General features: G+C 53.8%; 3 protein-coding genes across 3 annotated transcripts; 2 read left to right on the top strand and 1 right to left on the bottom strand.

Annotated features, from left to right (window-relative positions):
- Positions 1 to 6,268: 6,268 nt before the first annotated feature.
- On the top strand, positions 6,269 to 7,232 carry BDP55DRAFT_733205 (cell surface protein; the record flags this gene model as incomplete). Its single annotated transcript, XM_060580051.1, has 2 exons — positions 6,269 to 6,377; positions 6,460 to 7,232. 2 exons carry the CDS (start codon positions 6,269 to 6,271, stop codon positions 7,230 to 7,232), a joined length of 882 nt encoding a protein of 293 aa, XP_060424335.1.
- Positions 7,233 to 8,049: 817 nt separating this feature from the next.
- BDP55DRAFT_338549 (uncharacterized protein) lies at positions 8,050 to 10,854 on the bottom strand. Its single transcript, XM_060566902.1, has 4 exons — positions 10,772 to 10,854; positions 10,359 to 10,714; positions 8,261 to 10,273; positions 8,050 to 8,208 (listed from the first exon to the last, which is right to left on the bottom strand). The coding sequence occupies exons 2-4, from the start codon at positions 10,472 to 10,474 to the stop codon at positions 8,196 to 8,198; spliced, it is 2,142 nt and encodes a 713-aa protein (XP_060424334.1). The 5' UTR covers positions 10,475 to 10,714; positions 10,772 to 10,854; the 3' UTR covers positions 8,050 to 8,195.
- Positions 10,855 to 13,318: 2,464 nt separating this feature from the next.
- On the top strand, positions 13,319 to 14,476 carry BDP55DRAFT_636873 (calcineurin-like phosphoesterase; the record flags this gene model as incomplete). Its single annotated transcript, XM_060572939.1, has 4 exons — positions 13,319 to 13,334; positions 13,396 to 13,629; positions 13,686 to 13,940; positions 14,016 to 14,476. 4 exons carry the CDS (start codon positions 13,319 to 13,321, stop codon positions 14,474 to 14,476), a joined length of 966 nt encoding a protein of 321 aa, XP_060424333.1.
- Positions 14,477 to 14,707: the final 231 nt, after the last annotated feature.

Below are 14,707 nucleotides of genomic sequence, written 5' to 3'. Positions count from 1 at the left end.
GTCACAAAAACCGATCAACGGCTGCGACGCCGGTTTTTTTTAAATGGAGAAAATTAAACATCGACTTGAGTCTAACAACGATATCAAGTCTCCATGGAACATCCAACTGAAATCTCCCATGCCCTCATCTTACATGCCGGCCATTTACAGATGAAATATCATCCCCTATCTTTACCAGACCACACTCTCCTGAAATGAGATTCAACGCAACAGTCACCGTCTTGGCAACGGGCGCATTGCGGCCTCGGCTCCTTCAACCGGTCCGGTTTCGGTATTCCAGCCCAGTGGATAGTCGTCCCGAAGTTGAACGGGATGAAAATTGAAACCGGAGAACCGTCTGGGGATTTGTATACACTCCTCCGCAAGTGGGGAAGGTTGAAACTATAGGGGTTCGTTTCACCAATTTGAGTTTCAAAGTTAGAAGCTGTGAAGGAAGAACCAACGAGTGTCGAGAACGTGACCGAGACCTCCGAAGACTGCCACCACGGAAACACTCTGTATGAAGGATAGGTGGGATGGAGAATATTTTGATTGGGAGGGATGTATGGTATCCGAGGCGATGGTACTCTACATTGAAAATTCAGGATGGCAGCCAGGATTCGATACAGGCTTTGATTTATCTCTCGCGATGTCTCTTATGACGTACTCGTATTCGTTCGACAAACGCTGAGTGGGAGGGGAGTCAAGAGCCAAATATGAAGAGCTAAGTTTGGGACCCCGAACGTTCCCTGCGAGTCCCTGGCAAATATCGCAATTAGATGACAAAAAGATGAAATCTGTCAACTCAGCAGTGCGGCATTCGCAATTTGTGGCAGACGCTCTCAAGTAATTTCATGTCAGCGTAGCATTAGTTCGAGCGACAGTCGAGGATGAAATGAAATCCAGATGGAGAAGAGCAGGGGCAAAGCGAGTACGTCTGAGCAAAGGAGTCTATGAAGCCGACCAAAGGCTCCAATGAGATCTAGTCTAAGACTCGATTGGGTTGCGAGGCCAGAAATAGAAGCGGCAACTAGGTTATCACCACCAGTCGTCGTCTCAGAAGCCGCGAGACAGCAAGAGGCTCATGCCGCAAGCGAGCTTACCCGAGAAATGGCCGCGGTGGACGAACGTTGCACGAGCTTTCTCCATTGACCGAGTCATCTGAACCACTGCCTGAGATCGCACCGCAAATTGACAAATCGCTTTCAGACATGTTCGGTTCTTGGTTCTCTGTGTCTGGGGCGATTCAGCATAACCAGGCGTAGTAGTCACCCACGTCGCCTTGCCCGGTCACTGTTGATATCATGAGCACGGCTTAGTTTTGCTCCACGGATCCCAAACTCGGTGTCGCTTTCTCTGAGGGTATACAACGCATTCACGTTCGGTCTGAAGCCGAAGGTGTGCACAGAAGTCATCTGTTTGGTCAAGAAACCACCGGTTAGCGAGTGATAGAAGGATATCGGTAATGCAGGCTAGAACGGGCGTGCAAGAAGCTGGAATTAACGGCTTGCGGCATGTCAGAGAACAGATTGATGGGCAGAATATCACTTTACTTTGATCGTTGTCAACGTTTTCACCAGTGGCTGATTGAGTGTAAGGATGATATGACTATGAGATCGTAAGGAGTCGGTCAATTGCCAGGCCATCTCGTCTTCTTGACGCTCGCATTCGTCGACGCTTGTTCATCAAGGAGACCGACGTTGAGCAAAGGGACGAATGTCAGACAAGGGAACGTTTGGGGCGAATAGGGTTAGAGGGGAGATGAGTGGTACCGACCAGGGGCCTCCGTGTAGGTTATTTGGCAGAACCATAAGAATTGAAATCATTTCATCGGATTCTGCACAGCCCTTGTAGAGTCGCCTGGAGGCGAACCCGGGCCAACCTGGCGACTGTGCCCGGAATCAGTCACCGACAAGCGCTGGGTCGATAGTACGTTCTGCCCAAGGCTCCAAGAGCCCGAGCCTTGAGATAGGACTATAGAGTTATCAAGAAGCTAGTGTGCGTCGAGGATTATACATCAGAGAGCAGCGACACCCAGTCACTTGCCATCCAGGAAATGAAAGGTCGTAGGGATGGGTACTGGTTAGTCCCTCGAAGAGACGGCAGGAAACGGAGACATCGTGATCCGCGCTAAGACAGGGAAAAAAAGAATCTGATTGATGAGATCGATCGTCGCGGACCGACGTTCAGTCGGTCGGGGAAACATCGATGCCGGCCCAAAGAAGTTGCGGTCTCTCGCTGGCTCGGTGAGCGCTGGAAATTGCGGGCGTGTGACATTGCCGTCGCGGACGTGAGAAGCGCGCTAGAGGTCGTGATGGGTGAGTGGCCCAGACAACTATCCCAAGTGCAACTTGGCTTTTGACCGGCAGCATCTGCCCAGGTGTACCAAGCTTGTCACAGAAGAGGTCTGAGAGACGTGATGCGTCTGCCGGTGGCATGTCAGAGCGGACGGGAGCCACATGTCATGTCAGCCACCGGGAGCAGGGCTGGCCCATCTACGAGTGACGAGGGTCGAGTGGCGGGCCGTCTAGCATTTGGTGCTATGTTTATCATGACTACAGTGTATCTGGAACAGAACGTTACGTTGGATCTAGAAATGTCTGGGGCAAGAAACGTGAGGACATAGTGAGGATGGCATCGAACTATCTTGTAGGCTAGGGGGACAGAAGGGACGAAAGTGAGATACTGCAACGGGCAGTTACACCGTATTGATTTGAAAAGAAGTTCAAGCAATTGTTCCATGGTAAGGTAGCATAGGGCATGAAGTAGCCCGTGTATAGATGTGAAGAAAAGTAAATAGGTTGAGCTGGCAGAAGGTGAGTGGCATGCGCCAAGGGCGGGTCATGTTAAAGTTGCGGGATGACAGATTGGTTTAGCATTGTGCCTGCATTAGTCGTGGATGATGGAGTGTGGTCGGGGAATAAGAAAGCCACCAGGCACAAGCACGGTTACAGGCATGGAAAGCCGAAAACGAAGGCCAGAAAGAAGCAATCAAGCTACTTTGGTAAGGTAGGGCTGGTCCAAGCAGAGACAGGACTAAAGCCATGCACATTTAAGCATACTTGTGTGATGACGCGGAGATAACGTGTACATTGTGCATACACATCACTTACATGTACATACTTACGTATACATGTTTCTATGTATCCGTACTCCGTAGATGCCTACTTACCTACATGTGTGTGCGAACATATAGAGCCTACATATAAACACTGCCTACATGTACATATATATGCAGCAAGAGGCTGTTGGTTGACTGTCCGCTGCCTCGGAAGACACGAGCTTAAACAGTCCAAGCTTTGCCTCTAAATTTGGTTGCCGTTTCAAGCTCCAAGCAGGGGGCCTCGGTAGGTTGCTTTCCTTGATTCACCAACAAACCCTGGCACGCGGCGACGTCTACCGTTCGCCTACGGATAGGTACGCCTGGCTAAGATCTGCCCCCCAGTCTCCTCCTCTTCTTCCCGCCGTTAGTCTCCGAACACAAGCGCTCACGCGAGTCTCAGGCCGGGCCTGCTTCTCCGTGTCTTTACTTCTGTCCGTCTGTCTGCCTGTCTTACATTCCAACTCACAGAGTCACACTAGGTGACTAGCCACCACGTTGGAGAAACAATTGCATCTCTCGCACGGCCTGACGTAACTCGGACTCTCACCCCCTTCTCCTTTAGTCACACTGCCGCCTCAGGTCAGGCTCGTTATGGGGAAGGGGGAGCACTGACAACCACATGCAGCTGTCTGTCACATACACACCACTAACTAAAATGCGCAGAGACAGAGGACGCCAGAGAGAGAGACACACACGAAGAACGCGTCTACACCACTTCCGTTCCCTTTTCGTCGACGTCTTCCAGCCCTCCAAGCCCGCTAGAAACCTTCCATTGCTGCATGCCACGTTCTACCGTTTGCTCCTAGCCTTAGTCCAGGCTACAACGGCGGGATCTAAACTCGATCTCTCATGCAATGCTTCACTCTTTGTTCGTCACCACGCAGCAACCCATCAACACAAGGTTTTCTGCTCACCAAATACCCCTCCCTGATCCATAGAAACAGATAGTCGTACCATGGTGCCGACAGACAAATCTTCCTTCCGAAGAACTCGGGTGCATATCGCGGACGCACATCGCGGGTGATCGCCCGCAGTAGAGAACGCGAACACTCCAATAGCTCCGTCCCAGACAGCAGCGGCGTCAGCAGATCCCATCTTAGGCTCACTCGAGTATCCCGAGACCGTCTTCCTCCAACCCCGGACGTGGAGAAGGCCATCGAGACGTGACATGCACACCGCACCAAATAATCTAGCGTAGATCCACAATCAGGACTAGATACGACATGCCTCCGTAGGTTGTAACCAAGGAAAATGGCCAGTACACACGTCCAGGGCAACGGCCGCGTTTCCTGACTCCCAAACGTGGACCAGCGTTTCCGAGCCTGGACTCGGAGACTCTTCAGGCTTGCTTCAGGGCTGAGGCGATACAAATCCTTACTACCAAGACTTTTAGCCAGGGGAAATAAACGGGTCCTCGAAGGCTTAGCGGACGGAGCACAACGGTTGCGCATCGACAGTCCCTGTGAACATCACGGTCGACTCTGTACCACAGTAGCAAACCGCAGAAGATCTCCCCCTTCGCCTTCGGCCTGGCGACTCCAGATCTGCCCTAGGTACACTAGCATCCCAGTCCGATCACCGAAACCGTAAACTTCTTGGCTCCCGTAAGAAGGCTGCATCATGTTCCTGACTCTTGAACCAATCGGAACTCTGGTTGCCTCTTCTCGTGCGTCCCCTACACCTAAAAACTGACTTGCTGGATACAAGCCACGCGCGTGTTCCTGAGTTCCAGAGTCCCTGAATCCCTTGTGTCCTCACACATCGTCACTCAAATCAACCTCAAGGCACAGCACGGCCATTCGTCGCCAAGACCTCCACTGAAACAGATTCGCGAGCAAAGATTCGCCAAGCTTCATGCAACTGAGAACCTAACCTCACATCCCACACATCTTCCCTCGACTTCTATCCCCCCTCGAGCCTCGAGCCTCGAGCTAGCAACCCGGTAGCACATCGACACATCCTCGCGCATCCTCCACATCGCGACCCCCCCTCGCCGCACATCCAAACTGCACATCACTCAAATCATTCCGTCTTCTAAACATGCCTTACACCACCAAACACACGCGCGCAGCAACTACCACGGGCAACGAGGCGCAGTAGCCCCAACCCACTCGAGCCTAGCAGCACCCCCAGGATCTGGATGTGGGCGGGTGGATTCTCGGGCGCTTCTACGTCTCTCTTTCTGGAAGACGACTCCAGCAACGTAGATGCGATTTGCTCTGAGCCGCCTCTTGGCGATCCGTTTATGATGCTTCAACTTGCGAACCCCAGCCTCTCTCGTATCGCATGTCGACGCTTACCGTTCAGTGACCCGCCTCCGACGTCTCCGTGGTCTTGTCGTCCCAACTTCACCTGGTTGATTCACGGTGAAAGATTTTCCTCACAATTCCAGTTCCCTCGAGTTCAGCTGTGAAATCAATGACGGGACAGAATCCGAGTTTTCACACCCCCAACCAGTCCACGCCCCTCCTCGTGTTCACCTATGCTATTCGAGCCGACGCGATACCGAGCCATGCTTGAGGTTGACTTTGACTGACGGCTTAAAGGTCCTAGCCATTGGGAACACACTGACACTACTGACGAAGGGTTGCAGGGTGCAAGGTCTGATCGGGGATGCAAGGTAGACCGGCAAGGGCGAGTCTCTCTCTGTCTCTGCCGCCGCTAATGTACCTCTGCGTATGTGTGAGCGCGCGAGTGTGGGAGGAGGAGGCGAGGTGAGGGTGAGGTGAGGTTCAGCTGAGAACAGACCCTGGGAACCTCATCGTCTGCTTGCTTGCTTGCCTATCTGCCTGGCCTTGCCTTGTCTCTGCCTGCACCGCACTGCTTCGTTGCTTTGCTTGCTACGGCTGTGGTCCAGCATGGAACGATCTGATTCCGAGCCTCCCAAGAATCCGTCCCATCTCAGCACAAGGAATTTGTCAAATTCATCCCCCCTGACCATGATATGGAATGCCAAGCAAGTCCAGTTGAGATCTTCTATATAACAGTCCCGTCCACACCATCGAATCTAACCTTCTTTCTTGCCCTCATCACACAGCATCAACAAAGCAAGCCTTTCACTTCTTCACCCTTTCCACTTTCCTTACCTATCTCAGCCCCGGTGGCTCTTCACGAATAGGAACTCTTAATCTCTAAAACCAACTCCGATTCACTCCAGTTTCCTCAAGCTCGAATCTCTCTTTCAAAATGCGCTCCCAATCGCTCCTCGTCGCCGCCCTGGCTGCTACCGTCTCTGCCCACGGCACGCTGATGTCCGTCGAGGGCGCCAATGGCGTCACCATGCCCGGTCTCACCAGTAAGCTAGTTTACCACTGTCTTGAGCAACATGATTTGCTCCTTCACTTTCGTACAAGTCGCTGACTCACTCTCCTTCTCAGTCGCTGATGGAACTCCCCGTGACTGCTCTTCCAACGGCTGCGGCTCCCAGGCCGACACTGCCATCATCCGTGACCGCGAGATCGCCTCCGGTGAGGTCGGCCCTCTTGGCCGCACTCAGGGCAACGGCCCCGTTGACGCCTCCGTGATGGTCAACAACTTCATGGGTGGTGCTGCCGCCCCCAAGAACAACGGCGCTGCCGCCGGCACTGGTGTCGAGGACAACATCCCCAACATGAAGCGCGCCGAGCTCTACGCTCGCCAGGGTCTCGCCGGTCTCTTCGGCGGTGGTGGCAAGAACAAGGGCACCAAGCAGAGCGGCCCCCCCGAGGCTCGCGTCGCCGCCACTGCCGGCATGGGTGCCTCCCAGGGCATGCCCACCTGCGCCGACGACGGCACCATCTCCATGACTTTCCGCCAGATTAACCAGGATGGCGCCGGTCCTATGACCGCCGACGTCGACGGCACCTCCGGCGGCACCAAGGAGGAGGCTTTCCAGAGCGCTCAGGTCTCCACTGACGTCCCGGGCCTCGGCGTCCAGGGTCTGTCCCTCGCCACCAACACCGATTTCCCCATCAAGGTCCAGATGCCCGCTGGCATGACCTGCGACGGCAAGGTCGGTATGGCCTCCAACGTCTGCGTTGTCCGTGTTCGCAACGGTGCGGGTGCCGGCCCCTTCGGTGGCTCTGCCGCCTTCACCCAGACCGCCGCCGGCCGCAAGCGTGCCGTCGCCTACCGCCTCAAGAAGCGCATGGAGCTCAACAACCGCGCATAAGCGACTTGTCATTGATCTCTTGATGGGTCTTCTCGGTGTGTCAAACCTGGGAGTTTGGGGGATTTGATCGATGCCCGCAGCAAGTCAGGGACTTTCTGAGGCTCGGTGGACTCCAGACTTGGGTATAGAGCTTTTTGGAAACGACCGTTCTTTATTTCCTACATATTTTTCTTATTAGGTCGTCACTTTTCCATAGGCAATTGACGCCGATCGGAGTTTGAAAAACTTCTTTTGCACTCTCGCGAATACGTGACCCTATTTGACCAACATTAACAAACATCATTACTTGCCAATCCGGCCTAAGACACTCCCTTGTCGATACTTCACTTGACAAGGCAGATGCTTAAAGTCGAACAGACAAAATGACCCGAGGATACTGATCATTGTACGCTTTGAGACAAACTCTGCCCTCGTCCGAAGCTCAATAAACTTTTACTGCACAGGCCACATCCCTTCTGCTTGGTCTTGCAAAGACTTGACACCGGACTTGTGTCAGGCGGGCAGGAAACTAAACACTTTCAACCAATGGCGGCGAAGGAAGCATTGCGATTCTGTCAAGAATTTGATTTTGGCCTGGCCATTCGCATGTCTCTCTCGGACATACATACACAGAATAGGGGATGGACGGACGGTGTGGTGCCTATTGCAAGAAACGAGATGGCTATCAATCATTCAACGAGAATTCTACCCACATGACGCCCTTTTCCCAGGCCGAAGATCCAATCCTCGGCCACCAGGTTCACTCCATCTCAACGCCGGATTTTGATGCAATGCCGTCAGACTGTTATGTATTATAGCGGTGCTTCTATGTCTAGGCTGCTGCCGTTTAGAGTGTAATGATGCGAACAATTGCGCAGGGACTGTCTGCGTGATTACGGTTGTAGTATTGCTACTACGCCGTGGATGTCGTGCTTCTGCTGAATCATAAAAGTACGGTCCTAGAGACGGAAGCCGACGAGGAAATCACCATCGGCGACTTCAAGGCCGGGTTAGCAAGGGAACACAAATGGTTGAGATATAAAATTTACCTATAAGCCGAATCGACCTTGGTAACGCGCTTGCGCATCTTCATGCCGTCCGGTTTGCCATCCCGATCACCCTTGGACTTGGGAGCAATGCCGAGTAGTTCGGCCTCTAGTGCTGATAGTTCTGATGCGTCAGTGCCGAAGGACGCCGCAGATTGCCTAGAAGCTGGACGAGAATCATCATGGCTACTGTGGGATCCGCGGCGGCGGGACTGTCGCGAACGAGACCGGGGTCGAGATGCCTGTCGACTATGCGGTCGGCTTTCTGGGCGTGATGTTCCGCGATGAAGCATAGGTGGGGATGCCCCCCTTTCCTGGAAGTTGTTGTTCAAAGTCTGTCTGCGAGCATTTCGAGAACCGGAATATCCAGAGTCCTGGAGACCCGCATCGTCAAATCGCCTGGATGGTCCGGCGTCTTGTGACTCGTCCAAAGACATGAGGAGCGTCTGGCCTGGATCGGAATCGGTGCGTTCTAGTCTTTGATGACGATAGCGATCAATCGGCCCCGAGTCCTCCCTGGATCTCCGAGTATGCGGTGAAGTGGCGTTATAGTCAGGAAGCGAGTCGACCTTGTGCCTCTTATGACGCTGATCCGCCCATTCACCACCTTCTTGACCACCCCTGGCTCTTGGGTTCTTGTATGGTGAATCGTCCAACGCCCGCTTGCGGTTATTGATAAGACGATAATCACGGTTTTCTGGAGTAGGAGGTTTCGGTGGGAGAGATGGAAACCCCGGAAGGCGACTGGACTTGAACGTGCTGAGTTTCTCTCGCGGTTCAGGGGGTTGCTTGGGAGCACTCCCCACAGGACACTTCCAGAATGCTGGGTCGTATTGCATCGTAACGAAGAACTCGGTTTCTCGAATCGGCCGCGAGAATTCTACGAAATTGCTTTCTTTTGCAAATCGAGACTGAATCCACGTGGCGTTCCATGCCGGAGGTAACACGATGTTATCATGGTAATCTTCAGGTCCAGGTAGTGGCATGGCAATCGGGTCTGGTTGGTGAGTTTTCCCTAGTTCTTTGAAGATCATCTCTTCTTCCCAGTTCCAATCATACTCTTCTTCAGCTTCCTGCTCTGAGGCAACATTGATTATTCTGCTTTCAGGTGTACCACTCGCGACTGATGGCGCCTCGGCGGCCTTTGATTCGGCTTCAAGCTGTAATTGCGGTGGTCCAGGTCTAGCTTTATTGTCAGATTTGGGCCTGGGCTGTGAAGGATCCCGTTTCGACTGATTGCCGTGTTTGTTCCGGCGAGAACGATCTCGGTTGTTCTGCCCCTGTCGCTGTCGGCCATGCCGGTCTCGCGGCGGTTGGTGCCTTGGAGGGGGTATCGGTGGGAGTCCGGGTGGTGTAGCACGAGGGGGGGGAGGCAAAGGAGGAGGGTGACCATACCCCGGAGCGGGTGGTCCCCATGAAGGAGGGTAAGAGGTCGGTGCTGGAGGCGGTTGAGATCCGTAGGGCGGCTGAGGATAGCCTCCCGGCGGTGCTGGATTATATGAGGGCGGATACTGACCGCCTGGAGGTGGAGGACCAGCGTGATATCCAGGTGCGGAAGGGTAGGATGGAGGAGGGTAAGGAGCACTGCCAGCGTATTGTGGTGGTTGATAGGGAGGAGGTGGCAGACCAGAGGGACCGGGAGGTGGAGGCCCTCCATACTGGACGGCTGGTGGGTAATGATACGGTGCAGGAGGAGCGGGAGGTGGTGGGTGGGCACCCGGGGGAGGCGGCGGCGGCGGGGGGTTATATTGGGAATAGCTGGGGTAGTTCCCTGTTGGCGGGGGAGGATAGCCATTCGGAGGTGGAGGATATGACGGATAAGATGGCAGGGGGCCGGGGTACGGAGAAGCATGGGGTTGACCCGGGGGCGGAGCGTAGCGAGTGACGATCGGATTGCCGCTTGGTGGGGCCGGATATTTGGTCACAACAGCGCCCGGACGCCGGCCGCTGTGCTGATGTTCACCACCCCGGCTATGGTAATCATGGCCACTCGAAGTGTTTTTCCGGGACAGTCCACTTTCGTCGGGTCAGTTCATGATCGAGCTTGAAGCAGGGGGCAGTTGTGGTCACGTCCAACTAGACTCTGCATCATGCAACTTACGCGGGCTTCGCTCTGACAGGCTCCGGGCAAGCTACGGCCCAATGTCCAATGCCGCCACAATTAATACAGCTGGGCTCTTTCATGGACGGCCCCATTCCTGGCGCGTGGTCGGCCATGGTTGACGGTGGGATCTCTCAAATTTTGGGTTGGCGTACAGCTTTGACCCAGGCCCGGAACGGGTAAGAAAATGGAAGTGTTTGAAGGAGTACCGCGACCAAGCTAACGAGGAACCGAATGCCATCTATGGCCCAGGAGTAGCCCGGCAAGAAACAGACAAGGGCAGGATGGGGGTACCCCGATGCTGCTGAGAAAGAGGGTTCGGAATAAGTTCCCAACACGGGCTGAATAAGAAAAGACTTGATATATCAGAAGGTGCTCGCCAAAGACGGGAAAGGAGAGTCAGAGGCGCCAACCTTGATGTTCACGCTGCGCTTACAGCAGGTGAATGATATGTTTGAGAATGGTTGACCCCAGAATATAGAAGATGGGGGCGTATACAATCACCCGGGTTGACTGAAACACGGGATGATAGTCCGTTGATCAGGGCGACAGAAATTGCGAAGCCTTCAAAGGTCTCTGTTGAATGCGCCTAGGCAGCCTGAGGTGGCGCATCGCCTGTTGACGGCCGGACTAAGAGAGGAGAGATGAGGTTGGTTGACGAAGAAGGCCGTATTCCAGCCTCTAGACGAGGGATATTGATGGTGAGGCCTACACCAGGCGACTGTCGTGGGCTTTGTCTCATTCCAGAGGGGGTAGCTGGGATGAGGTCGTGGGAAAGCGCGACGAAGTTGACCAAAAGACGAAGGTTGCGCGCCCAGGCTCAGGCGTAAAGTGGGGCAATGCGCCTGCCCAGTGAGGCACAGCTGAACACCCACGGCATCTCTTTCCGCGGAAGGCTGAAAGGCACCGGAATTTCATCGGGCCGGGTGTCACGCTTTCTTTTTCCCAGGCAGCCAGAACAGCAAGAGACATGGGCCAGCCAGACTCGAGTACATTGATGATCGGGAAGAGGCAGCATTCGGCTGGCAGGCAATGCAACTTGATGTCCTGTTTGTCGAACGTGTCTTGTGCCTTGCGGGGGTGGATCTTGACATGCAGACTGCAGTATCAAAGGCCACAGCCAGCATGTCATGCATGAGTAGTGAAGTACGCACTGTCTTTGTGCATCAAAATCATCTGAGAACTAGGATCTCGAGGGACGATATCTGAGTACATGACAGGTTTCATTGTACATCTGAAGCTGTCATGAGCCAGATCTTGGGAAGCTTGCATCTGCTTTCAATGGGCTAAATTGGCAGACTATGATGCTGTGCGCAAGGGCATTTTGGAGCTGCCCGAAGCTCGGAAAGGTAGAGACACGGATATATCAACTGGGAGCATCTAGATGCTGGTCCATCGCGCGACGCAGGCGCAGGGCATCTGAGTTCAACCAGGGGCAAGATGAGACGGTTGAAACAGGAAATGAGAAAAAAATGCTAGATAGCCTAGATTCGAGCTGAGACCAAGACAGGTAGATAGACGATGGTGGCATTTGAGTAGACCAGAGAGATGTCGATGCCTGGGAAATTGAGGGAAAGCCAAGGTGAAGGAAAAGAGGTGGCCGCTGTTCTTTAACGATCCAGATATCAGGTGCTGTTGGGACCCTGGAGACGGTCAGGAATTGAGCTCAGCGAACCATGTCGACAGCCCAGCCTCTCTCTCTCTGTGTGTGTGAATGATGAACGCGTTTGAAAATAACCAAGGAAATATCGAGCTACAGTCCACTGCCGGAGCTCTCAATAGCGACCAGAATTATGTCTGTCTCTCTGAAATCGCAGATCGAACGCTGCCGCTGCGGAGAAAATAACAATGAACGGAAAAGCTCGGCGAACCGGTGGAAACGGGACGAATACCAGATTGGCAATGGAGGCTATCCATAGGGACGCAATTGTGAGGTGAGGAAAAGAAAAGGGCGCACCCGGCAACGCACGCCAGACGGAGGGGGGGAAGGTGACTTTATATGACCCCAGCCGTTCCAGGTGCCAGGATGGATGGCCGCGCCCCCTGCTAACCAGGCAAGTCCGGGCTTCCTTGGCCAGTGGTTGGCAGTTGGCCTCCCGTCCATCACCTCGCGCCGTGTGCCTTGGTTCCAGCGCTTCTGCAGCCTCCTGCTAGGGGATTGTAGCGAACTACAGCCCCTAAAACCGTTGGTGTGTACGTAAGCGCCTTGAACCTGCCGTGTCTGCCAACTGCCAGGTTTGCAAGTGGGACCCATAAACGTGACCAAATCCAATCACATTTCGTCTTCCAGGGCACTCGGTGTGAGGTGTCTGATGTTTGGATGGGATTTCTCAGCCGGGTCCGAGCTTCCCCAAGTTGCTTCCAATTTGAGAAGGACGTCGGGTCGTCTTTCCATTGCAGCACATTGCTGCATGACGTCCCTCTCTGCCCGCCGCCAGAGCTGCCACCCATCCTAAAAAGATTATTCAACTACACCTGCGACTGAAGAATAAGCTAAGGTAGGTACTTTACCTCACCACGCTCTCTCTTTCCGAGAGCATCGCCACGGCCTACACCCACAAATCTCTTCCCCTCGTTGTCTTCCTCTCCTGTGCCCTGGGCGACTGGGTATCTTGAGCTACTCGAGGACTCAAAGTCCACCGAATACAGGCGTGCACTGTTACCCCCCATCTGTCGTCGATTCAGCCTGCGCTCCAACTCGTCTGCTTCGTCCATTCTGCCGCCGCGCGCTTCCTGCTCCCATGTAAAGACACGTCGTCCTCGATCATGTTACTACAACCACGAAGCTCCCCAATACACATAGCCCGCCTCTTGAGTAGAAGTGGTCTCCGACGACCTGCTTCGTGAACTGCCGACCTTTGCGACAACCCTCTGCTGTAGTCTTTCTACACCCTACAAACCCCAAAATCAGCTAGATACCACCAGCCTCGCAGCTGCTGTCGCATACCAGCACGTCGAATATGCCTGGGCTCCCAGGTAAGATTTGCGCTTCTCTCCAGGGCCATGCAGCTTCTCTGACCTAGCCGTGCTACCATAGCTTCCGTCGACCTCGACGAGTGCATCTCGCGCTTGTACAAGAGGGAACTTCTCGCCGAATCCGTCATCGAGGCCATTTGCGCCAAAACCAAGGAACTGCTGATGCGCGAGAGCAACGTCGTCCACGTTCGCGCCCCCGTCACCGTCGTCGGCGATATCCATGGCCAGTTTTACGACCTGATCGAGATCTTCAAGATTGGTGGCTGGTGCCCAGACACCAATTATCTGTTTCTAGGTACGTCTTGGGTCCAAGTCAGGAATGCAAAGGCTTACTGACCGGCCGCTCAACAGGAGACTACGTCGACCGTGGCATGTTCAGTGTCGAGACGATATCTTTGCTTGTGTGCTTGAAACTACGATACCCCAATCGCGTGCATTTGATTCGAGGCAACCATGAGTCTCGCGGCGTCACCCAGTCCTATGGTTTCTATACAGAGTGTTCAAGAAAGTACGGAAACGCCAATGTGTGGCATTACTTCACCGACATGTTCGACTTTCTAACCTTGAGCGTGGTCATCAACGACAAGATCTTCTGCGTCCACGGTGGTAAGATGACCCACTCTCCACGCGCGCTCCTGAGCCACTGCTAGTTTGATCACTTCGCTAACTTGAACGCTCCAGGCCTCTCTCCATCCATTCACTCAATCGACCAAATCGTCATCATTGATCGCTTCCGCGAAATCCCCCACGAAGGCCCCATGGCCGACCTAGTCTGGTCTGACCCCGATCCTGAGCGCGACGAGTTCTCTCTCAGTCCACGTGGAGCGGGCTATACCTTTGGCGCACAGGTGGTCAAGAAATTCTTGGCTGTAAACAACATGGACCACATCCTGAGAGCGCACCAGCTGTGCCAGGAGGGTTTCCAAGTATTATACGACGATCGATTGAGTACTGTATGGAGTGCACCCAACTACTGCTACCGATGTGGAAACATGGCTAGTGTTTTGGAAGTCAGCGATACTGGCGAGAGGTTTTTCAACGTCTTTGCCGCAGCACCAGAGAATGACCAGCACAAAGATATGCAGCTGGGCGGTGGAGAGAAACAGGCAGATGGCAACTCCCTTCCCGATTACTTCCTGTAGCGTGGCTTGGGAGGAGCATCGAGTTTGGCTGTAATGCCATGCCTACTAGTAGAATAGACGGCGAGGATTGCCATGCAGGAGCACAAAATGGTGTGTGGCTGAGGCTAGATTCAGGTGCACCAAGAAGTCCCTTTCAAAGAGGCCATTACAGAAAGCAATGGTAAGGTGAAAAACACCATGATTAGAATACGTCGAAAAGATGTCACGTCTCACGCCTTACGCCTCGGGACG

The sequence above is a fragment of the Colletotrichum godetiae genome, assembly GCF_030913485.1.
Source record: "Colletotrichum godetiae strain CBS 193.32 chromosome Unknown BDP55scaffold_59, whole genome shotgun sequence".
Taxonomy (NCBI): domain Eukaryota; kingdom Fungi; phylum Ascomycota; class Sordariomycetes; order Glomerellales; family Glomerellaceae; genus Colletotrichum; species Colletotrichum godetiae.
The sequence above is the reverse complement of the archived record's forward strand: the minus strand, read 5'-3'. Positions and strand labels throughout refer to the sequence as shown.

Bases quoted from the DNA above. Each gene is read 5' to 3' on its own strand.
- BDP55DRAFT_338549 (XM_060566902.1), bottom strand. From the start codon at position 10,474: ATGGCCGACCACGCGCCAGGAATGGGGCCGTCCATGAAAGAGCCCAGC. The intron at 10,274-10,358 runs GTAAGTTGCATG...ACCCGACGAAAG, and splicing joins CCTGTCAGAGCGAAGCCCGC to TGGACTGTCCCGGAAAAACA.